The sequence below is a fragment of the Oryx dammah genome, unplaced genomic scaffold, assembly GCF_014754425.2.
Source record: "Oryx dammah isolate SB20612 unplaced genomic scaffold, SCBI_Odam_1.1 HiC_scaffold_5, whole genome shotgun sequence".
NCBI classification, from domain to species: domain Eukaryota; kingdom Metazoa; phylum Chordata; class Mammalia; order Artiodactyla; family Bovidae; genus Oryx; species Oryx dammah.
In genome coordinates, this window is record NW_024070189.1 from 89,144,308 (window position 1) to 89,168,994 (window position 24,687).

General features: G+C 52.6%; 1 protein-coding gene across 6 annotated transcripts in view; it reads left to right on the forward strand.

Annotated features, from left to right (window-relative positions):
- Positions 1-24,687, forward strand: part of NFIC (nuclear factor I C) — a 73,366-nt gene that overhangs the window by 24,644 nt on the left and 24,035 nt on the right. For all 6 annotated transcript variants that reach the window (XM_040241922.1, XM_040241919.1, XM_040241924.1 and 3 more), the window contains exon 3: positions 21,459-21,530. In XM_040241922.1, the coding sequence (XP_040097856.1) occupies positions 21,459-21,530 (72 nt within the window). The remainder of the gene's footprint in view (positions 1-21,458; positions 21,531-24,687) is intronic.

Here is a 24,687-nt window from a genome sequence, read left to right on the forward strand (position 1 = left end):
AACACTGGAGTGGGTTGCCATTTCCTTCTCCAATGCATGAAAGTGAAAAGTGAAAGTGAAGTCGCTCAGTCATGTCTGACTCTTAGTGACCCCATGGACTGCAGCCTACCAGGCTCCTCCGTCCATGGGATTTTCCAGGCAAGAGTACTGGAGTGCGGTGCCATTGCCTTCTCCAACTGATATTTTACCACAGTTTTAAAAAATTATTTGTTGTTAGTGATAATTTGTAACTCAACTAGGCTTCATTTTCAAAATTTAAAAAAATGATAGTAATAATGAATACTACATCCTCTATTATTATGCAATGATAAGTAATAAAAATAAAACCAGTGATGGTAATATAATCACAGTTACTATTACGGCTTCCCTTGTGGCTCAGTTGGTAAAAAATCTGCCTGCAATACAAGAGACCCAGGTTCAACCCCTGGGTGGGGAAAATACTCTGGAGAAGAAAATGGCAACCCACTCCTGTATTCTTGCCTGAAAAATCTCATGGACATGAGGTCACAAAAGTGTCGGACATGACTGAGCATCACCTCCTTTATCATCATCATCACCATTACTGTGTTTCCAGCTCCAGTTCTGCCCTCTGGCCAGCTGGGCAACCTTGGGCAAGTTAATGCCCATCTCTGGGCTTCTGCTTTCTTCATCTGCAGGCTGAGTGGAGGCAGTGTTCAGTGACTGAAGTTAAGATATAATCTCTGAGAAAGGAACCTCTCAGCTGTCATGACAAGTGCTAAGAAATTTTAAGTTCTTTCCTGGAGAAGGGAATGGCTACCCACTCCAGTGTTCTTGCCTGGAGAAACCCATGGACAAAGGAGCCTGGTGGGCAGCAGTCCATGGGGTTGCAAAGAGTCGGACAGGACTGAGCAAGTAACGCTTTCCTGAGTAGATCGCCCCTCCCCCACGGACACCCCTGCTCGAGTGCCCAGCTTGCGCGTCCACACCTGCTGAGGCTCCCGAGGACTTGAGAGGTGTGGAGCTGGCAGAAAGCGGGAGGCATCTCCATGCACCTGTGGCGGCCACCCCAGTGTGGTGGGGCTGCAGTTGCCACTCTGGCCCTGCGCCCAGCCAGCCAGGGGGTGCTGAGGGCAGCTAGGGACATCTCCGGGCACCCCCCACCTCCGCAGACAGCTGCCATTCCAGCCCCTCTCCCTCCAGCTGGGTGTGGGCAGGAAGTCACAGATGGTCAGAGTCAGTGAGGGACAAGGGAGGGGGCGCGTGGGAACACTGGGTTTCTTGTCCACATCAGGAAACTGAGGCCCAGAGAGGGTCCTTCCTCGGGTCCATTCTATCCCGCCGTCTGTCCCAGGCTGTCTTGTGTGGGCGTCAGGATAGGGGGACAAGAGGGGCTCTGCAGGAGGTCTGGGTTCGATCCCTGGGTTAGGAAGACCCCCTGGAGAAGGGAATGGCTACCCACTCCAGTATTCTTGCCTGGAGAATCCCCAGGGACAGAGGAGCCTGGTGGGCTAGAGTCCTTGGGATTGCAAAGAGTTGGTCGTGACTGAGCAAATACCACTGGTACTTCAGGGTAAATGGTTTGCAAGTGGGAAAGAGGTTTCAAGAGAGGCAGGAGGCTGTTCTAGATCCTCCACAGGACAAGTTTTGGAGTTCCCAAGGCCTGTTTTAGACCCTTCACAGCTAGGATCTTAGGACCTCCCTGGTGGTCCAGTGGCTAAGATGCCATGCTCCCAGTGCAGGGGACTCAGGTTTGATCCCTGGTCAGGGAGCTAGATCTCACATGCTGCAAACTAAGACTTGGTGAAGCCAAATAAATACTAAAAACAAACAAACAAACAACGCTGGGGTCTTCACCTTTTGACAATTCTAGAATTCTCCCAGGGAATTCCAGAATTTCCAGAATTCCACCTATGAGATTTTCTCATGTCCAAGGACAGGCTCTGAAATGTTCTCAACTTGGGTTCTAGAACATCCAGGGCCAGTTCTAGAATTCTCTTTCTGGCAGGGATCCAGAACGTTCAGGTCAGAGTTGAGTAAGCCTGTCCTCAGACATCTAGTGACTGAGCAGAGTATTCTAGAAAAGACCCTTACAGAGGGAGACAGAGGTAGATTTGGGAGATTTTTTAAGGCTTTTTCCAGACTCGCTGAGGCAGGGGCTGCCTGCTTGAATGGGGGCCCTGTGGTGGGGAAAGATTTGGGAGCAGAACTGTGAGACTAGGGGGCCCAGGAATAAGTCAGGATTTTGTTTAATCCGCAATAAAAGTCTGTTGTTTATCACATGTGGGGACACGGAACCCAGGGTGTTTCCAGAGGCTGCGGGGGACCAGAGCACATAGTAGGTCCTCGCTGGAAGGCAGCAGCTGTAATTGACCCTGGTGACCTCTGGCAGAGGAAGGGGTTGTCTGTATGTGTCTGGGATGTCAGGATGCATTTTGGGGGGGAACTGCAGGCATACTGAGGGCTTACTAAGAAGTAAATCCTCAGTACATACCAGAGATTATTCACACCATTTTGTTTCACCGTAATCCCACAAAGGTAGGGATTATCATGAACCACATTTCACACATGGGAAAATTGAGGCCCAGGGAGGTTAAGACAACAACCTGAGGCCACACAACTAAATGGTAGAGTCAGGATTTGAACCCAGGTGGTAAAGAATCTGCCTGCAGTGCAGGAGACCTGGGTTCGCTCTCTGGATTGGGGAGATCCCTGCCGAAGGGCATGGCAACCCACTCCAGTATTCTTGCCTGGAGAATCCCATGGACAGAGGAGCCTGGCGGGCTACAGTCCACAGGTGGTCGCAAAGAGTTGGTTATGACTAAGCGACTAACACTCACTTTTCACTTTCACTGGCAGATATGAGGGAATACAGAAGTCCCCTAGGAAGGGGCTGTTTGGGGTGTGTCAGGGACCTCCCTTCGAATGTCCCAGGATCCCTCCTTTGGGCCTAGAGAGTTTGGTTGCTGGTGAGCAGGTGCCAGGCTCAGCTGGATCAAGTTGGGGCTGCAACCTGGCTGGGAGTAGGCTGGCCTCAAATCCTTGATGTGGTGGAACCAGGGAGGCAGGAGATGCAGCCCAGGCCAGGAGTCTCCCTGTCTGGGTCTCTGTCTCTTTGTCTATCTCAGCCCCCCGGTTTCTCTCCCCCGGTCCTGGCCAGTCTCCTCCCCTCACCACCCCAGGCCAGCCTGTGGGCTGCCCGGAGGCGGCAACAGCAATTGAATGGGCCCCTTGTTCCTGACCACACCCGCCCCTTGGGGTCACTCCAGGACAAGCCCTGGCAGCCTGCTGGCTTAAAGGGCCAGTGCCCAGAGAAAGGGGAAAGGAGGGGGCCACCACTTTGCTCCCAAGCCCCACCCCCCAGCTTCCCAAAGATGGAGGAACTGAAGTGCATGCGTGGGGGTGGGGGCGGGCAGCATCGTATCCAGACATCCCAGCCGCACATGGTCGGTCAGATGGCGGCTGCATGTGCCTGGTGGCGTGTGGGTTTCATCTGGGAAAAATTCCTTCTCTTCTCTCGGCTGCTGGGCAGATGGAATGGCATCTGGGTCAGGGTTTGGTACACAGTTGGTGCTCCTCTGTGCTCACGGCATTGCTTGAGCCCTGTGGTGTTCTCCCGCCCTTGGGATTGGGCAGTTACCTCTTCACCTTCCTTCGTTACCTCCGCTTCTCAAGTGTCAAATGAGGCAAGGGTTAGGCTGGTTAACAGAATTAAAAGGGTTTTAATTGCAGCTGAGTTTCAGGCTGTATTTATTGAGTGCCGGCTGCACACCAGGCCCTGTTAAGAAAGGTCCTGTCTGCAGCCCCATTTTACAGAGGCACTGAGAGGTTATGCGGCTCAGCTGTCGGTCAGCCCTGACACCTCCACCCTCCACCCAGGGCTGTGAAGCTGCAGGCTGCTCGCTTGCCTTCTCTGGGCCTCGGTGCCCCTTCAGAGCAATGGGAATAGCTCCTGTCCACTTTCAGGCTGGAACTCATTCACTTCTCCTGCCCAGGGGATGCTGTGGCTGGGGGAGTCTGGGACATCCTTCACACAGGGGCCGACCTAGAAGGCTTTGAATTGGGCTGCCCTCGCTGGCCGCTCTGGGCGGCCTCGGCGCTCCTATGCCCCAGGCCGGCCCCTCAGACAGCCTGGGACAGGTTGCTGCCGGATGGACAAGCCTGTTCCCTGCTTCCTTATGTAACCGGGTTATGCAAGGGCAGCTGGCCTGCTTACATAAGGGGAGGCCGGGCCAGCCCCATCTGGGGAGGGGGAGGCTCTTAAAGGGGCTGGCGTCCCCCAAGTCTCCCCTCCAGGACTCTGCACCGACCCATGGAGGGGAGCCTTTATCAGCTCTCATCACTTCTGTCGTTAGAGTCCACCGTCATTCTTATTACTGTTGTTGATGTTGCTCATCATCACTCTGTTCTTTCCCAGGAGGCACAGAGCCCACTCTGCTTCTGACCCTCAGCTAGTCCCTTCTGTCCCTGAGCCTCAGTTTCCCCACCTGGGCAAGGGGGTTTCAGCAAAGTAAGGCAGTGGGTCTTAACAGGGGTGCTGGCCCTGCCACCTGCTTGCTGTATGACCTCAGGAAAATGGCAGCCCTCTCTGGGCCTCCATATCACCATCTGTAAAACACACTGCCTTTCAGGGTTGCTGAGGGGAAATGAGTTCAGACGTGTGAAGGGTTAAGATAGCATGGGGCATGCATGCACTCAGTACAACTTCTTGGTAGTTGATAAATATTTATTAAGTACTTACTGTATGCCAAGCCCTTTTCCAGGTCCTAGGGACACCACCATGAACAAGACAGACAGAAATCTAGCCCTGGTGAGGTTCCCAGTCGGGTAGGGGAGACGGACAAAGAACAAGTTCATGATGAGGGCTGTCGAGAAAAATAAAGTTAAGGAATACAGAGTGATGGACTATTTGGGGAGGGACTGAGGACCTAATATTTGAGCTGAGATCTGAGGTGTGAGGAGGAACCAGTTGTGCAAAGAACTGGGGGAAGGGCACCCTAAGCAGAGGGCACAGCCAGTGCAAAGGCCCTGGGGCAGGACTGGACCTGGCAGGTTGGAGGAACAGCCAGGAGGCCCAAGTGGACAGAGCAGACTCAGCGAGGGGGAGACAGGGAGGAAGGGAGGGCAGGGAGGGGAACTGGTCTTTTACCACCAGGGAGGTAGGAGCCCTGGAGGGCTGTGGGGAGAGGAGGCACCGGGCCTGACTCAGTGCTCACTGGCGCCCTCTGGCCACTGTGGGGAGAACAGGCTTTGGGGGGCAAGGGTGGGAGTTGAGAAGACAGGGTGGGTTCCGGCTCAGGCCAGGGATGGCCAGGGGCCAGCCCGGCAGAGGCGGACTCCAGAAGCATGAGAATTCAGTGGCGTTGGTCAGTCTGGGCAGAGCAAGACCATGCACTTCACCTGGATGGTCACTTGGATCATGAGGCCCCTTCCAAGGCTGGTGCTGGCCCTCCTGTCCACTTGCCTCCTGCCTGAACCCAGCCAGGGAAAAGAGGGAGCAGGTCGGCCCCCAGACATACCCAGGGCCCTCTCCTGGGGTCAGGATATTGTTTGTGGGCAAGCTGGGGTAGGGCAGTGGTTCCCCAGGTGGCCCGCAGGGCTCTGGGTGGGTTGGGCAGGCAACTGTGGGGCCCCCAGCCTCAAGCTGGGTGTTCTGTTTGCATGGCTGCATTGTTCCCGTTTTTTTTATTCCTGATCTCACCTGGTAGGCTTGGGCTGGCACCTCAGTTTCCTTGGCTGTGAAATGGGAATGATCGTCTGTAACTGCTCTGTGGGTTTCAGGAGCACTGGCACACAGTAGGCACCAATTCAGGGATCAGTAGCAATAACGTGGGAGGCAGAAAGTGCCACTCCCCCATGCCTGACATGGGAGACAGGTATGAGGAAACCCATGATACTCATTGAGATGGGCCCCTCTATCTGAGCCCATTTTGCCCTGTAAAATGAGACCACAGCTATGGAACCCCTGGGGCATGTTGCATGTTTAGTCGCTCAGTCATATTCACCTCTGTGACCCCACAGACTGTAGCCCTTCAGGCTCTTCTGTCTGTGGGATTTCCCAGGCAAGAATACTAGAGTGGGGATCTTCCAGACCCAGGAATTGAACTTGCATCTCCTGCATTGGCAGGTGGATTCTTTACCTCTAAACCACCTGGGAAGTACAGAACCCCTGTGACACCTGGTCAAAGGCCAGCACAGAAAGCTGTTTAGACTGTTACTATGCTGTCCCAGCCCCATGTGCCACGTGGGAAAACAGACCCAGAGAGAACCAGGGGCTTAACCTGGAGTCACACAGTCAGTTGGGCAAGAAGTTGCCCCTGAAACAGATAGCCTGGCTCCAAGCCACTCCGTGCCTCAGTTTCTGGATCCATGAAATGGGTACACTGTGGGGGTCAGTGGGAATAACTGGACACCCAAGTAGAGGCTGCAGGGTTTATGTGGCCAGCCTGAGATTCTGTCTGGATGCCTTCCTCCTGGGGTACGAGGTGACATATGGAGGGTCTTTGGCCTCCACCCTGCAAGTTTCCCTTAGGTGCTGACTGAGGAGATTCCTGGAGGCTCCTGGGTTCACTGGGGCCATTCTGGCCAAGGAGAGGCAGTAGGAGCCAAGCCCCTCTTCCCAGAAACTGTATCCCTTTCTCTCTGGGGAAAGCAGGCCTATAGGGTCCTCCTCTGCCCTGCAGAATGTCTAGAGCTGGACATTCTGGCCCACCCCATACAGACAGTGCTGTCTGTCTTTGCTATACACCCACCACGTGCTGCCTGCCCAGTCTCTGCCAGATCCAGACACATTCAGTGAGGCAGCAGGTGGTAAGGCCAAATCTCTGCGTGGATTCAACTCCTGGCTGCATGCACTCGATCTAGTTGTTTGACCTCCCTGAGACCTCTTCTGCCCTTCTGTAAATCTGTACATAGCTCTTGTGATTGTATACAGCTCCTGGCATATAAGGACTCAATAAATGGCAGTTACGATTATCATTATTCTCATACACTGTCTCTATAGTGTATGACTATGTATTTCATACTCCGTCATTACAAGCCCCTTCTGTACCTGGCAAACTCCTACTCAGACATCAAGGCCCCAGCTCCAATGTCCCCTCTAACAGAAAGCCTTCCTGGGTCCCCAAGCTAAGTTTCTGTTATTTTGGGGGGATACTCCTGTCCTGAGGTCCTGCCTTTGATAGCTAGGCCTGGAGCAGTTGGGTGGGCTTTGCAAAAGAGGATTTCTGCTGATCCTCAAAAGACCAGGGGGCCTGAGATGGGCAATGCTTGGATGACATTTTGTACCCTGCCCTGGCCTGTTGTGGAAATCCACTGTATCACCACTGGTTGGAGTCTACACTCCTAAACCTGGTCTTTCCCTGTGAATATCCCCGTTTTCCCAACAGGGGGTTCCCGTGTCCTACACGCATTTATTTTGTACCTGTTGTATACCAGGCCCTAGCAGGATCATCCCAATTATTCATGCTATAGGCCTGTATTGAGTGCCTACCATGTGCCAGGCTCTGCAGGAATAATCACACTCACTTGTCTACAAACATCTGTTGACTGCCATCTATGTGTAAGCACTGTTTGAGCACCAATTGCATGCCAGGCTCCATGAAGAGAGGCCACAGGAGGACCAGGGAAGAAAAGTCTCCCCACCAACTATGATGCTAGGCTTGGCCCTCGGGTTTCCTACCTCCTCCTGCGTTTCAGGCAGCAGGTTACAAATGTGGGCACCAGAACCAGAGTAACTGAGTTCCCATCTGATTGTCCTCTTACTGACATGAGACGTGGGACAAACCCCTTCCCATCTCTGACCCCTCTGGAAAACGGGGCTCCCAGCAGTCTGAAAGGCTTGCATCTCAAAATCTACTTTCTGCATAGAAGGAAACTGAGGTAGTCAGCAGGCTCCCCATTCACTCCGGGTGTGATTCCCCCCCAGGCAACACTGGGGAGAGCACTCAGTCTTAGTTCAGAGAGGGGCAGTGCTGGCCCAAGGGCACACAGCTCAGGGCGGGCCTCTGCCCTGTTCTAGAGGCCTCCCCTTGGTGCCTGCCTCCCTGGCCCAGGCTGCCAGCCTCCGGCCTCCCCCACCCCTCCCTGGGGCTGCTGAGCTGCTGACTCGAAGCCTGAGCAACTTCAGAAGGGAAACTGGGAGGGGCTGGGCGCCCCCACCCTGTCCTTGGCAGGGGGGATGCTCTGGGCTTCCGCCGCCTCAGACGGCTTCCGGGGCCGCGGCCCCTCCCGCGGCCACACGTGCGCACTCAGCCCTTGGGCATATGCGGCTCCACAGCTCCCAACCCCTGGCGGGGCTGCCAGGAAGGCAGGCCGAGGCCTTGGCTTGGCTGCGGGCGAAGCCCAGAATTCACTCCAAATGTAAACAGCGAGTTATTTTAAGTCTGCCCCCCTCCCCGGGTGGCGCTGACACATTTGACATTGGAGGGGACGGGGGTGGGGGGGTGGTGCCGAGGTTGCGCGTGTGGGTATTTTTAACCTTGTTTTTCACATCCTTGGTGCCACCCGGAGTCTGGTTTGTGCCGAGAGAGTGGCGGGGGGCATCAGGCCCCGGGTGGCAGCAGGCTGGTTCCTACCCCTGCCTGGCACAGCCGCCGCCCTCCTGGCACAAGAGCCTTTAACCCCGCGGAGGCCGCAGAGGAGGCCTGGCACCCCTCACCAAGGCCGCCCCCAACCCCCACCCCAGGGGATCCCGGACTCGAGGCCCAGCCATCCCACTCCTCCCGCGCCCACAAAATGGCCGCCTAGGTCGGAGAAGCATCTGGAAGCCGGGAGGAAACGTTGACAAAATGGCCGCCAGAGCGCTGATGTCATAGGTGGCGTGGCCGCCAAGAGCGGCCGGGGTGGGACGAGCCCCGGCCTGCAGGCCTCAGAGTGGGCCCTGCGGCCTACGGGGGCCTCCCTGCCAGCTTCTCTGGCCAGACACCCCCAAACCGCCTGTGCCAAAGCCCTCCAGAGCCCACCGGATGCCCCAAGTTCGGCCCAAAGCCATGCGCGAGCACCGCCCGGGCCTGGCGCTGTGGCCGGCCGGGGGGTGGTGGACGGCCGCTGTCCTGACCCGCTGGCGAGGTGTCCATGAGTGCCCAGCGGGGCCCACAGCCAGGCCGCGCTGCAGGCGGGGGCGAGAGCCGGGCCGGGTGGGAAGAAAAAAGAAACTTTTCTTTGAAAGTGATTCCGAAGCAGGTTGGCTGGGGCCCAGGCGGCCGGCAGCAGGGCAGAGGGAGATGGAAAGTGTGGTCCAGACTCGAGGAACGTGGCGGGTCAGGAAGGACAAGGTGGGGGGAGGCCGTGGCGGGGGGAGGTGGGGGGCGGAGCCTGGGAGGTCACCCCGGCCGTGGCCTTTTGCCTCTCCGCCCGGACGCCTTGTCCAGATTTCCCCCTGAAGGCTGAGTATGTCTAGCATCTTGCCTTTTTTCCCTTTGATTTATCCAAATATCCCTGGTAGGAGGGCCACCAGGGGGTGGTTTAGAGCCTCTGTATCAGGATGTGGAGGCTCAGAGAGGGAAAGTACTTTTGCTGAGATCACACAGCATTGGTGAGACTGACATCCAGTTCTCCTGAGTGTTGGCCTTGGGGGTTCTGCAGTCCTGAGTCTGCAGGGGCAAGACGGGGTGTCCCCAGGGAGACTCAGGATTTGTACTAGAATTCCTTGAAGCCCAGAGTAATTTCGGTTCTGGGCCTTCCTCCTGCTACTCTGCCAGGGAAGTCCAAGTTCAGTCTGTTAGTCGCTCAGTCAGTCCAACTGTTTGCAACCCCATGGACTGTAGCCCACCAGTCTTTGCTGTCCAGGGGATTTCCCAGACAAGGATACAGAAGTGGGTTGCCATTTCCTTCTCCAGGGGATCTTCCCCACCTAGGGGTCAAACACAGGTCCCCCGCATTGCAGACAGATTCTTTACCGTGGGAGCCACCAGGGAAGTCCAGGTTCAGTTTAGCTTGAAGCCTTCCTGCTGTGACTGATCTGGCCTTCCTCGAGATGGCCTAGAGGAAACCTTGACCTCAAACTTCATGGGGCAGAACTTCGTGTCTCTTTGGTACATTGCTGTGTCCCTGGACTCTAGGACAGAGCCTGGTATACTGTAGGTGCTCAATACATGAGTGAAAGAATCAACTTTTCCCCTTATGCTTGGGTTTGCACAGAGACTCATGCGGGAGGCAGGTGGAGGCTTGGGACACAAAGCAGGTTGTAAGATTATGGGACATACCTGGGAATCCATGATCACATTTCTTAGGAGGGACATGAGGGTGTGAACCCCCAAACTTCCAGAGCATCAAGGCCAGGTCCTATGGACATGAAATCCTACTTGAACAGAAACCTGAATAAAGGTCTTTTGAGTCAAGCAGGCATTTGCAAGAAAGGCATTCCAGACAGTGCAAAGGCCCTGGGGCAGGACCATGCCTGGCATGTTGGAGAACTAGGAAGGACCCCATTTGGCTAGAGCAGAGTGAACAAGGGAGAGAGGGGAGAGGAGAGCAGGGAGGGGATGGGGCAGGTCATGTAGAACCTTGTGGGCCACAAGAAGGACTTGGGACTTTTATACGTTTAAAGACCCACACTTGGGAATTCCCTGGTGGTCCAGTGTCTTAAGATGCCACGTTCCCAACACTAGGGGCCTGGGTTTGAGCCCTGATTGGGGAACTAGGTCCTGCATGCTGCAACTAATAGTTTGAATGCCACAGCTAAGACCCAGCACAGCCAAATAAATATATTTAAAAAAATTTTTTTAATTAAAAAAAGACCCAGGCTCAGTCCAGTGTGATGAGAACTCAGACAAAAGTTGGACAAAGTACGAAAGGAGGGTGTTCCAAAAGAGATGTTAGATCCGGGCTTGGAGAGATGGTTGGAGTTGGCATGAGAGCAAGAGGGACAGGGAAGTTTCCATGGCAAGAACGAGGAGGATGAAGGCCAGGGTCGCCTGACCGGCGTGGCCTTCCAGGACAAAGTTGAACCTTGGCCGGCGATGTTTAAAAATGACTGGTGACACCCAGGAGCTGGGAATTCCAGGGCCTGGCTTTGGTTCTCTCTCTAGCTGGCCGGTGCTGGGAGGCAGACGTGGCAGCCCGGCAGAGCCAGCTCCATTTGGAAGCCCGCTGAGGTTGGATGAGAAATCCCGCGTGCGAGCTCACTGTGGCAGCCGAGGCTAGCCCAGCGGATGCACTGTGGGGCCTGAGCGGGAACCCTAGGCTCTTCCGTATCCTGCCAGGTTTAAATGGGTGTAATCATAGTTTCAGCAAGTCCTGTCCTTTCTACATCCAAAAGATGAATTAAGTGTGACCCTTAATTCACTCTGTCCACCCCTGGCTGTCACCCTAGGCCAAGCTGTTTTGCCCACTGGGATCCTTGTCTGCCCCTCCTCCCTGGACTTCCAGCCTCTGAGAGTGCAGAAATCACTCAGCAGCCAGATTTAATGTGTGTCTGCTTTATTATGGTAAAATATATATAATATAAAGCTCACTGTCTTAACCATTTATGAGTGCACAGCTCAGTGGCATTAAGCACATTCACACTGTCCTGCAACCATCCCCACCATCATCTCCAGAACCTTCTCATCTTCCGAAACTGAAACTCTGTCCCCATTGAACATTCACTCCTTTCCCCTCCCCCAGTCCCTGGCCCCACCATCTACTTCCTCTCTATGTGGATCTCACTCCTCTAGGACCTTGTATGAGTGGAACCAGACAGTATTTGTCCTTTTGTGTCTGGCTTCTCTCATAAGCATCACATCTTCAAGGTCCATCCACATTGTAGCAGGTGCCAGAACCTCCTTCCTTTTTTAAGGCTGAGTAATATTCTACTGCATGGCTGGACCACAATCTGTTTATCCTTTGTGCTTTGATGGACTCTTGGTGTGTTTCTGTCTTTTGGCTTCTCTGAGTGTAGCTGCTGTGAACATGGTGGGCAAGTATCTGCTTGAGCCCTGTTTTCAGTTCTTTAGGGTATAGACATAGGCGTGGGTCACATGGTGATTCTATGTTTAACTTTTGGAGGGACCTGCACCAAGCTGTTTCCCACCACAGCTGCACCACCTTATGTTCCCACCAGCAATGCACAAGGGTTCCAATTTCTCCACATCCTCATAGCCAGAGACATTTAAAAATGTAACGCAGATCCAGGCATCACCCTTGTGACCAAAATCGAAGCTTCCCACAGGACCCAGGATGGGGTGGGGGGGCTGCTGCCCTGAGTGGCCTGAGGTCTCCTGGCTTTGTGTACCGTGTTTGGGCCAGGTGCTCTGTTCCTCAAACATCCTATGTTTGTTCCTGCCCCAGGGCCTTTGCACTTGCCATGCCATCTGCCCTCAGCTCTCCACACAGCTGGCTCCTTCCCTTCCCTATGTGTTTATAGAGAGTTTTCACCTGACTTTTTGGTTAAAAGTCACCTCTGCCCCCACCAGCCATTCTCTGTCCCCTGACCCAGCTTTATTGCCTCGGTGGAACTTAGAACCAGTCAAATTATCTCAGTCTCCTTCTGTTGGCTCACCTCCTGTCTGTCTCCCCTCCCTTGGCTCCCTGCCACTTCTCCAGTGCCTGGCAAGCATAGGTGGTCAGTAAACATCTGGGAGATGAATGCTGGGGCGGTGTCTGGATCGCCAAGTTAGGAACTGCTGGAGTTTCAGCCACCAGGATGGTGAGAGTTGTTTGGTGCAGAGGGGGGTGGGTGCTCCAGGGCGGGAAGGGCTGGACCGGAGGCCATGGCGGCGCCTTTGTCACGAGCTGGGACAGACCAAATTTGGGCTCGTGGCCACGGACAGGAAAGAACAGTTTGTACATGCTGTCAATGGGATCCAGTTTACATTTCTGTTGCTGCTGTGATCATGTGTTTGTTTGAAGGAAAGGCCACAAGAGGTGATGACGTTCCGGCTGCCGACAAACACCCCGCAGACCTGGGAAGTCGAGAGAACTGGTGCTGGGCCAAGCCAGGGTGTCGCTTGAGACACATCCGCTGTCTGTCCAGGGCCAGTCTCACTTATCCTAGCATGAGCGTGGTTAGCTGCGCTTTGGGAATGGTGCTGGAGAGCTTTGAGTGTCTCTCAGAATAGAAACCTTTCAGGAAGTTCCCAGAGAGAGGAGAGAATGTGAGCCACGTAGATACAGAGGGAACAGTGTTCTAGGCAGTGGACACAGCTGGTGCAAAGGCCCTGGGGCAGGGCGATGTTGGAGGAACAGCCAGGAGGCCTGTGTAGCCGGAACAGAGTGAGCGAGGGAGAGAACAGGAGAAGGGGAGGGGAGAGAGGGGATGGGGCAGGTTGTGCAGAGCCTGTGAGCCACAAGGAGGACTCGGGCTTTTACCCCAAGGGAGGTGAGAGCCCTGGAGGGCTGTGGGCAGAGGAGGGGCAGAGAAGTTCATGTAACTTCTGAGCTTGGAAATATGCTGTCACACAAACAGTATTTATCCTTTAGACTGTGATGGACCCCTCCCCTCCTGAAGCTCCTCTGATTTCAGCTTCACACCCATATAAAGTAAGGCAGCAACAGAGAAAGCCCACTTGATAGATGGGGAAAACTGAGGCTCAGAGGGAGAGAGGCCTGACTCATCCCAGGTCACAGGACAACTTGTGTCAGGGCTGGGTCTCCAGCACAGGAAGGCTCCAGGACTCCCGCTTCTAAAACATGCTCCAGGATGGTACAAGTTTGGGCCCCACAGCCTGTTCTTCATGACCCCGGGGTGCCTGAAAGACTCTGAGGAGTCCCACAGCTGCCTGAGAGGCCCACAGCAAGGCTCAGCCTTTTTGACTACAAACCCCAGGGTCAGGTGGAGTCTGTGGACACCCAAGGCACACCTGTAGGTGCCCCACTCCCCAGGTCCCCTACTCGGTGGTCGAGAACATGCATTTTGGTTCTGTGGTACTTCTCTGGAGTGTCTACGTTTTTCTCACACAGTCTGGAATGTAATCTGAGCAGCACCAAGTCCCAAATCGAATGCCTGATCTGAGTGGGGCTGCAGAAAATCACATCTTTGGGGATGGGCAGTGGGGGACTCCGGGGACAGCAGCAGGTCAGGAGAAAGCTTGTCAACAGGCAAATGTCTTAAAGCCAGCAATCGACATGATATAAAACTCGATGAGACATTCAAGGATGTTTCCCCTGGCCCCCTCTTTCTAAAAATAAATGTTACTGGAGAATAGTTGATTTACAGTGGTGTATTAGTTTCAAGGGTACAGCAAAGCGATTCAGTTATACATTTACATGTATCTGTTCTTTTCAGGTTTGTTTCCCATATAGGTTATTACAGAATATTGAGTACAGTTTCCTGTGCTATTCAGTAGGTCCTTGTTGTTTATCTGTTTTATATATAGTCGTGCATAAGTTAAGGCTTTTCAGGTGGTGCTAGTGGTAAAGAACCCACTTGCCAATTCAGGAGACCTAAGAGATGCTGGTTTGATCCCTGGGTTGGGAAGGTCCCCTGGAGGAGGGCATGGCAACCTACTCCAGTATCCTTGCCTGGAGAATCCCATAGACAGAGGAGCCTGGCGGGCTGTGGTCCACAGGGTCACAAAGAGTCAGACACGGCTGAAGTGACTTAGCACACACGCACTCACAGTGTATGTTAATCCCAGACTCCTAATTTATTCCTCCCCATCACGATTTCTCCTTGGTAACCATAATTTTATTTTTGAAAATCTGTTTCTGTTTTGTAAATTAAGTTCATTTATATCATCTTTTATATTAGATCTTGCATGTAAGGGACATCATTTGATATTTGTCTTTCTGTGTCTGACTTCACTCAGTGTGATAATCTCTAGGTGCAGCCATGTTGCTGCACATGGCATTTATTTCATTCTTTTCTTGGCCAAATAGCATTGCATTTTGTATATACCCCACATTGTCTATCCATTCATCTGTCTCTGGACACTTCGGTGGTTTGGCTGTTGTAAATAGTGCTGCTGTGAACACTGAGGTGCATGTATCTTTTTAAATTATGGCTTTCTATGGATAGGTTCTTTAAGAGAGGAGCAGATAAATCCGGGTTGGCCCATCAGCTTTCCTTGCTGTGTGACCTTGGGTAACTTACTTACCCTATCTGGGTAACATGTGGTTGTCAGCTTCAGTCAAGGATTGCTGCAGGGTGTTAGACAGGACTGTCAAATGCACAGCCTGACCCCTGGCCTTTGGTAGGCCATCTGTGCTTGGTCGTTGCCCCTATTTTGTTATTGTTATTTAGCAGCATCATCTCCTGTCTTCTCACTCTACACCTTAGCTCTCTGCTCAGTGAGGTGAGGGTGCTCTGAAATTTCCTTGACCCATGCAGCAGGGTCTGGGGCATCTGCTCCCATGGACATTAGGGTCTGGGGGCTCTTGTCCCATGAGGGGGGCTTGTTGGCATAAGTGAAATGGCTGTTCCTTACTGCCCCCAGCTGTCCCAACACCGCAAATAGTAACAAAAGGAACTTTGGCAAAAGCTGAGCATCAGGGGACCCCCAGCTAGGGGCTTTATCTGGTTAGACAACAGGGTTCAAACACGGGGGAATCACCCCAAACTACTAACAAAGAATGGGTTCTGTCAGGGGGTACCGAGCCCCCCTCCAAGGGCCCCCACTGGATCCCTCCTAGTCAAAAGCACCGGACCCAAATGTGAGGCCTCAGGGTGTCTGGGCATTGACCCCAGGTCCCATTGCTGTCACCTGGTGTTGTGTGAGTTTGCATATGGCACCACCTCACTTTGTGCCTCAGTTTCCCCATCTGGAAAATGGAGGTGATAACCACACATCCCTCCTGGGAGAGTTTTAAAGATTAGATGAGTCAGTGGCGGTGAAACATGCATCCCAACACAGCCAAAGGGGTGATTCACTAAGTATTAATTACTGGAATGTACCGTTTCACATGATGTGGGCTTGATGACCCTCCCAGGAGCTCCAGTCACAGCCCTTCACCCACCAGGGGCTGCCACTCTCATCTCTGGGTTGAATGACCTCCCTTGCAGCTGACCCAGCCTGAAATTATATACCCCTGGTTAATTTGCCTCATTGTTGATTGCCTGGCACTCCACCACTAGGACATCAGAACCATGAGGGCGGAGAATTTTGCTCATCTTGTTTGTTGCTGTGTTCCCCCAGGCAGGTGGCACCCAGAGGTGCTTGGCTGTCAATTTGCCAAGTGCTCAAAGGAGAGAGGTACACAGTAGTGCAGTTCAGCCCTGATTCATGGATGAGGAGATGGAGGCTCAGAGATATCAGGCGCTTGTGAGAGGACACACAGCAGAAGTTGGCAGACTGAATAAAGTAAATGCTCCAGACCACCTAGGTCACTTCCGGTTTCTGTTGCATATTCTTTCTCTTTTGACAGCCCTTTAAAATTGTACAGGACACTTTTCTTTCATTATTACCTCCCCCTAAAGAGTCTTTTTGGGCTTCCCAGATGGCACTAGTGGTAAAGAACCTGCGGGTTTGATCCCTGGGTCGGGAAGATCCCCTGGAGGAGGGCATGGCAGCCCACTCCAGTATTCTTGCCTGGAGAATCCCATGGACAGAGGAGCCTGGCGGGCAACAGTTCATGGGATCACAAAGAGTTGGACAAGACTGAAGTGACTTAACACACACAAAAAAAGCCTTTTTAGACAGATTTTTCCCTAATCAGAGAACCTCATGAAATTTTAATAGCACAGGTATATTATATATCTATTTATATATTGTATCTATGTCTATATATCTGTGTTTTATTAAATAAAAGATTTAAAAAATTTTAGCCCCCTCCCTGCCCCAAAAGCCAGTTTTTGCTCCTACTGAGAATGGTTGGACCTGGACTGGACTCCCTCCCCAGTCCAGACACCAGAGGCTGGGCAGCTCTCGATGGGATTCTCCCAGGCCAGCATCCCTGGCCCAACCCCTCAATGCCAGGAGCTCCTTCCCCTGTCATGACAACCACAGATGTCCCCAGACATCGTCTTGGGGAGCAAGAATGTCCCAGTCAAGTCCCTCTGTGCTAGGCAATTTCTTTCCATAGACATCAACTTTGAAATATAGACTCTCTGAGCTGGGCCTCAGTTTACAAACCTCATCAACTGGGTAGATTTAGTCAGATAGTGCCATGAAGCTCATAACACAGTAAAAGCTCAACAAATGAAAGCTGCCCGCTTGGGGACTGGGATGTCGGACATTAGCCAGCCTTTAGGCACTATCCACTCTGGGTCTCTAAGTAGAAAGGAGGTGGAAGAATTATCTGTGCTCTATTTCTGATTTTTCGTGGAAATATCCAGAGCAGCTCAGCCTGATAGAACTTTCTGTGATGATGGCGTGTTCAGTGCTGGCCAATTCAGTCACCACTGACCAAGTGTGTCTGTCCAATATTGAAAGGTAACTGGCGTGGCTGAAGTCCTGAAAATTGCATTTAATTTCAGTTTAGCTGATTTAAATTTCAAGTCACACGTTGCTCGGGGCTCCCACACTGGATAGCTCCAGAAGATTGGGAGTTTCCAGAAGCCAAATGACTGGCAAGTGGTCAGCAGGTGGGTGAGAAATAGTTTGAGGTTTTTAGGGATGATTAAAAATAAGATGGCATAATAGAAAGGAAGGAGGTTCTGACACCTGCTACAATGTAGATGAACCTCAGAGGACATGATGCTCAGTGAGAGAAGCCAGACACAGGAGTCAAATCTATGGAGATAACAAGTAGATGGTGGGGGCCAGGGGTTGGGGTAGGGGACAGAGAGTCAGTGTTTCATGGAAACAGAGTTTCAGTTTGAGAAGATAAGAAAGTTCTGGAGATAGATGGTGGAATGGTCACAAGACAGTCTGAATTTACTTAGTGCCACTAAGCTGTATACTTAGAAACAGTTAAATGGTAGAGTACATGTAATGTATATTTCAAAACAATCTAAAAATCAAATAAAAAAAATTTAATGAGATGTCATGTAAGTATAGCATCATATAATTTAGAAACTATACTTATTTAAATTAAAAAAAAAAAAACTCCCAGGAGTATAGGAAACAGAGGGAAAGGTTGGGGGGTGGGGTGGGGCAGGGAATGAGCTTCTTCAACCCAGTAAAGGAATTTACAGAAACCCACAGCAAACGTAGTTCTTAGTGGTGAGAGACTGAATGGGTTTCCTCTAAGATTAAAAGCAAGACGAGGACACCTGCTCCCACCACTTGTAGTCGACAGGGTTTTGGAAGGCTTGCTGCTGCTACTGCTGCTAAGTCACTTCAGTCGTGTCTGATTCTGTGTGAGCCCATAGACGGCAGCCCACAAGGCTATCCGTCCCTGGGATTCTCCAGGCAAGAACACTGGAGTGAGTTGCCATTTCCTTCTCCAATGCATGAAAGTGAAAAGTGAAAGTGAAGTCACTCAGTCGTGTCTGACCCTTATCGACCCCATGGACTGCAGCCTACCAGGCTCCTCCGTCCATGGGAGTTTCCAAGCAAGAGTACTGGAGTGGGGTGCCATTTCCTTCTCCGTTTGGAAGGCCTAGCCAGCACAAAAGGGCAAGAAAAAAAATCAAGGCATACTGATTGGGAAGGAAGAAATAAAATTAGCTCTGCTTGCAAGTGATACAATTATCTACACAGATAATCCCAAGCAATTTATTTTAAAAAAAGGGGGTGGAGTCTTAGAACTAATATATGAGTTCAGCAAGGTTGCAGGATACAGAATTTTGTTATTGTTGTTTAGTCACTAAGTCATGTTGGACTCTTTTGCAACTCCATGGACTGTAGCCCACCAGGCTCCTCTGTCCATGGGATTTCTCAGGCAAGAATACTGGAATGAGTTATCATTTCCTTCTCCAACAAGCTTAACACCCCCAAACCAATTCCATTTCTAAATTTTAGCTATGATCAATTTGAAACCTAAATTAAAAGGACTTCCCTGGTGGTCCAGTGGTTAAGACTCCATGCTTCCCCTACAGGAAGTGTGGGTTTGGTCCATGGTCAGGGAACTAAGATCCTGCATGCTGTGCAGTCAAAAGAAAGAAAGGCCTTAACCAATTTTTCTTCATAAGAAAAAAGAAAAAGGAAAGAAACTTAAAAACACACTCTCATTTAGGTCCCCCAAACCTACCATGTATTGAATGTCAGTTTGGCACCAACATTTTACAATTGTTATTAGCTGACATGGAGACCTGACAAACACTGGGAGGTGGATTGTGTTATATCCTCATTTTACAGATGAGGAAGGTGAGGCTCAGACACATGATATGGCCGGCCTGAGGTCAAGAGCAAAGGATAAGGGCGCCAGACTAGAGCCAGCCATAACGAAGCGCCATGGCTTTCAGTCCATAGGAAGTAAAAGCACCCAAGGCAGAAACAACCAGAGAGTAACAACAGTAATGAAACTCTCCTCTGATGGGTGAAGTGCTTACAGCTCTGAGGGAGATGCTGTAATGATGCCCATTTCACAGATGCAGGGAGTGAAGCACAGGGAGAGGCCCGCAGTCCCGGCTGCCTGGTTCCAAAGCAAGAACACACAGACAGCACTCGAGAAATACCCCCACCTCCTTGGGTAGGCGCCTGAGTGCCAGTCGGGCACCGCTGCCTGCTGAGTCCATATGGGCGCTGGTTCTGGAAGAGGGTCTGTGCCCGAGGCCTCGAGCCCGACGGCTGGCTGCCCGGGCTGGGCCCTTCCCAAGAGTGGCCACCCATGCCCAGCCACACAGCCATTCAAGCAGGACAGACTGGCTCCAAGGGGCTGCTGGCTGCCCAGCCCGGGAGTTGCCATGGGGCGTGGGGCCCGGCCGGGCACAGTCCCCTTGCTGCCGCCCAGCCTTGCGCAGCCGAGCTGGCCCCACAGGGGGCTGCTCAGCCAAGCCAAGGAGGGCTGCCTGCACGCGCTTCTGTCATGGATGGGACGCGGAGGCGGGGTGGGGGGCCACTTCTGGGTTCTTTACAGCATCCACGGTCTTGGCTGCCAGCAAGTGCTCAGCACACAGTGTGTACAAAGCTGCAGGTTCCATGCCAGGCAGATGGCATGGGCTCAGTGACTGTTGTGAGCAGTGTCATCATTACTATTATCCCCAGCAACCCTGGGTGAACTGAGGCCCCAGGAGGGGAAGTGACCTCCCCAGGACCACATGGCCTCGGATGCTCCCAGAGCTGGGATGGGAACTCAGGCACCGAACTGCAGATGCCAAGCAGTTTATGTTGGTTGCTGCACGTCCGGGCACATGTGCAGGGTATGAATTAAATTAACAAGGGGAGGCTTCCCCGGTGGGCCAGTGGTTAGGATTCTGCAGTTCCATTGCCGGGACCGTGGGTTTGATCCCTGACCGGGGAACTAAGATCCCCACAAGTTGCTCCCCTGGTTGGGGGGGGGTAGATTAAAAAGTAAGTAAAATAAAATGATACACTACTGTAAAAAAAAAAAAAAGGGGTGTAGTGCAGGCACTTTTTCGTCATTCTAACCATCTATTTTCCTTGTCTATAAAATGGGGACACTAATAATGCCAGGGAAGTGGCTCTTAATGGTTTAAGGGAAGGTATGAAATGAGAACAACGAAGCGCCATATCTACGGTCATCTTAGGGACTTAAAAATAACAATAATAATAATGGGGTAGATGTTACCATGTATATAGAGCTCCATATGCCTTAAGTGCTTAATATATACTGTTAATATCCCCTTGCCACCTCCTGGCAACCCAGTTGGGCCTGTGAAATGCTTTCACACATTTGAAAGAGAAAACTCTGAGGCTCAGGGCAGATAAGCAACTTGCCTGAGGTCACACAGCGAACAGCCCTGGGCTTGGAGTGTGGCAGGAGTCAGGGGCCTGATTCTTTCTCCGTCATTTGACAGTGCTTCCCGCCACCTTTGTCCTTGACCTGAGACATAAATGAATAAGGCTCTAGGGGTTATGTCCATCTGGGCTTGGCCATGTGCTCCTCTGCCCCCAACCCAGGGTGGAGGGTGGGGGTGCGGACTGCAGAGGGGGCTGGCGTGACTCGCCCTCCATCTAGTTCTCTGGAGCCAATAACGCTGAGCTCAGCGTCTGTCTGCTTCACCCGGCTGCCAAGGAGCCTGATTATTTTTAGATAAGATGGGGGGGGGGCGGGTGCCGGAGTGGGAGGGAGCCCCCAAGTTGGGCAGGGGAGGGGGACATCACAGCTGTGGAAATGTGCCCCTCAGCCCCCTCTCTGGGGACCCTGAATAGCAACCCAAGACCATGGGCTGGGCTCCTGGGACTCTGAAGGCAGAGGAAGATGGGAGGGGGCCTGAGGGGTCAAGGACTCACCTGTCTGGCCCTCAGTTTTCCCATCTGTAAAATGGGCATGAGGGTTCCCACCTCATACAGTGGAGGCAGGATTAAATGAGTTATCCTTACTTGACAGAAGAGGAAACTGAGGCTCAGAGAGCACTTCCCTATGACCAAGACAGCTCCTGCACTTGGGTTCTCACCCATGACCCCAGTGACAGAAGACATTCATGACCCTCTGTGGCAGCAGCCAGGGAACGCCATGCTCCAGACCGCTGTCTCCATGGTGCTGGTCCCAGCTAGTGCTGGGCTGATGCCTCCTCCCCTCGGGATAGGGACCCCTGTGGCAATGTCACCAATTCCCCCTCCCTCTCTTTGCAGATTCAGAGCAGAGTGGCAGTCCCCGGGCAGGGATGGGCTCCGACCAGGAGGACAGCAAGCCCATCACACTGGGTGAGTCTGGAGGTGGCAGGGTGGAGGGTACGGTTACATTCCCATCTTTTATTTAGGAGTAATTTTGGGAACACCCTTTGTGGGTTCTGTGTAGTCCTGTGTGAGTACATGAGTCATTCCTGGAGTAGGTGCTGCTATTTTGCAAGGAGGAGACTGAGGCCCAAAGAGGCATATGAACCTTCCAGGGGCATGCAGGGAGCTGGGGTTGGAACCCATGACCCTGAGCTCCAGCATCTGGGCTCAGAGGTGCTCCCCCAACAGTCTCACAGGATGTTCAATGAATCAGTAGGACAAGTCAGTTCTGTGTTGGGGTGGGGTGGCGGGGTGGGAAGCAGGAGAATTTGCTTGCATCAGGGCTGGGAGCAGACACCTGAAGGACAGAAAGGTTTTGGAAGCTGCAGAGGTTTTGCTTCTACTCTATCCCCTGGCTCCTGTCTGTCATAGTCTTGTCTTCCCTGAAGTGGTCAGAGGGCCCCTGTGAGCACTTGAGTCACATGTTGCCCCTCCCCCACCCACAGCCCTCAGGGTAAAAGCTCAAGTTCTTCCTGCAGACCAGGAGCCCCTGTACAACCTGCCCCATGCCCTCCGTCCCCCACATCCTCCTTCTCTGCCCCTTGCTCACTCTGGTCCAGCCACAGGGGGTCTCCTCACTTCTCCTCCAATATGCCAGGCACCAGCCTGTCCCAGGGCCTTTGCACAGGCTGTACCCTCTATCTGGACAGCTAACTGCTCTGTCTCTCTCAGATCACCCAAGTCTTAGCTCAAATACCTCCCTCTCAGAGAGATCTTCTCTGAGCTCCTTAGCTCAAGCCACCTGGCCACTCTCAATCCCAGCCCTCTGTTTTAGTCCCTTTAGAGGAAGTTAGTGATTGCGTATGTATTTGCTTAGCTGCTTAGTGATTGCATATGTGTTTGCTTATCTCACCTGGTGGAACATCCCCTCCTAAAGGGCAGAGGTGTTTGTCTTGATCACTGCCCTGTCCTCAGTACCTAGAACAAGACACAGTACACAGCACATGCTCAAAAAACATTTATAGAAAGAAAAGAAAAAAAAGGAGAGGAGGGATAAAGCAGAGAGGAAAAGGGAAACTAGAGAGATAGTACACCAGGAGCGAGGACAGAGGGGAGATGAAAAGGGAGAAGGGAAGAAACACCGGGTGGATGAGGGCATCCCCCATGGAACATCCGTCACAGGCATGCACAGGGAGGCTGGATGGTTCCAGGAGGTTCACAGGCCCCCGGGGCCACATCTCACTGGCCATCTGTGACCTGAGTCCTCCTTGGCCTCCTGTGATCCCCACGTGCCTCCTTCCAAGCCAGATGTTCGAGGCAGGCGGCGGGGGTTGCGGCGTTTGGCCGGGTCCCATGGGGAGCTCCAGCGTCTGGTGGAGGAAGTCACTTCCTCCCCGCCCGCCAGGGAGTCCCCTGGAGATGGAGCTGGGCGAGCGCTGCACAAACAGGAAACCCCTGTAGGGGGAGGGTGGAGGAGTGTGCTGACAGCAGCTGGCCAGCTGGGTCAGCAGGAAATGGCCATGGCCACTTCCCCTGGACACTGGGAGCCACCGCCCTGTCCTCCTCGGGAATATTGTGGTCCCCAGCCTTCCATCATGGGCCTAGGCAGGCAGTAATTGCTCAATAAATGGTGGACACAAAGCTCTTAAGCAAGGAGGGGGTTTAAGTGACGGACAGCGGCGGAGCCCGCCGCTGCTCTGCGCTCCCTGCGGCTAGTGCTGCCCCCTAGGGGCCTGGACAAGAACTGCTCCCACCACCGCCTCGAAACCGAGAGCTGCCACCTCTATTCTGACCGCTCTCCCGGCTCCAACTCCAGCCCTGTCAGCCTCCAATTCACCAAGTGTGTCCCCACCCCAGGGCCTTGGATTTCCCTGATGGTCCAGTGTTCCACACTCCCACTGCAGGGCACGCGGGTTCGATCCCTGGTCAGGGATTTTCCCCACGCTGTGTGAAAGTGAGTCACTCAGTCGTGTCCAACTCTTTGCAACCCCATGGACTATACAGGCCAGAATACTGGAATGGGTATCCAGTCTCTTCTCCAGGGCATCTTTCCAACCCAGGGATCGAACCCAGGTCTCCCGCATTGCAGGATTCTTTACCAGCTGAGCCACTAAGGAAGCCCAAGAATACTGGAGTGGGTAGCCTATCACTTCTCCAGCAGATCTTCCCAACCCAGGAATCGCACCGGGATCTCCTACATTGCAGGCAGATTATTTATCAGCTGAGCTACCAGGGAATCCCCACACACTGTGTGGTGCCTCCAAAAAAAAAATGCCCTATGCCCTATGTTCCAACCCTAGGGCCTTTGCATAAGCCATCCCCACTGCCAGGAACATTGTAGCCCACAGGCAAGTGGCAAAACATTGAGTTTAAGATCATCCCCTGTGCCAGGGGCTGTCTGGGCACTTCTCAAATTTAAACTCACATTTCTCTTTTCCACCCGTACCCTGATGTCTTGGTTCAATGTCACCCTCCCAGTGAAGCCTTCTCTGAGCCCTTTGTGCAAAATAGGTCCCCTCCCCATCAGGCTCCCCCACCTTGCCTGCCTTGCTACCCCCTGACACAGCTCATGTTTGACTTAATGATCTTTAAAAGTTTTTTAAAATTGTGGTATAACACACATAAAATGTATCATTTTAACCATATTAAAATGCACCATTCGGTGGTATTAAGTACATTCACCAAACTGTGCACACATCATCTGTCTAGTTCCAGAATATTTTCATTACTCCCAAAGCAGCCCCATCTCCATTAGTCACTCCCCTTCCTTAGGTAACCACTCGTCCACTCTGTGTCTGCCGATAGGCCTGTTCTGGATCTATCTCCCATCAGTGGAATCACACCCTGTGTGTCCTTGTGTCTGCTTCTCTCACTGAGCATTGTGTTCTCAGGGTCCGTCCACGTGGTGGCAAGTGTCAGGGCTTCTCTCCTTTTCATGGCTGAGTGATGCTCCCATGTGTGAAGGGACCACATTCTGTCTCTCCATCATCACTGATGGACATTTGGGTGTTCCCTGATTTCAGCTACTATAAATCATGCTGCTATGAACATTTATGTACAAGGGTTTTTGACTTCCTGCTCTTATGTGGCTTCCTTTGCCCACTCCAGACTGTGAGTCCTGGAGAGCAGTGGCCCCTGTTAGTCT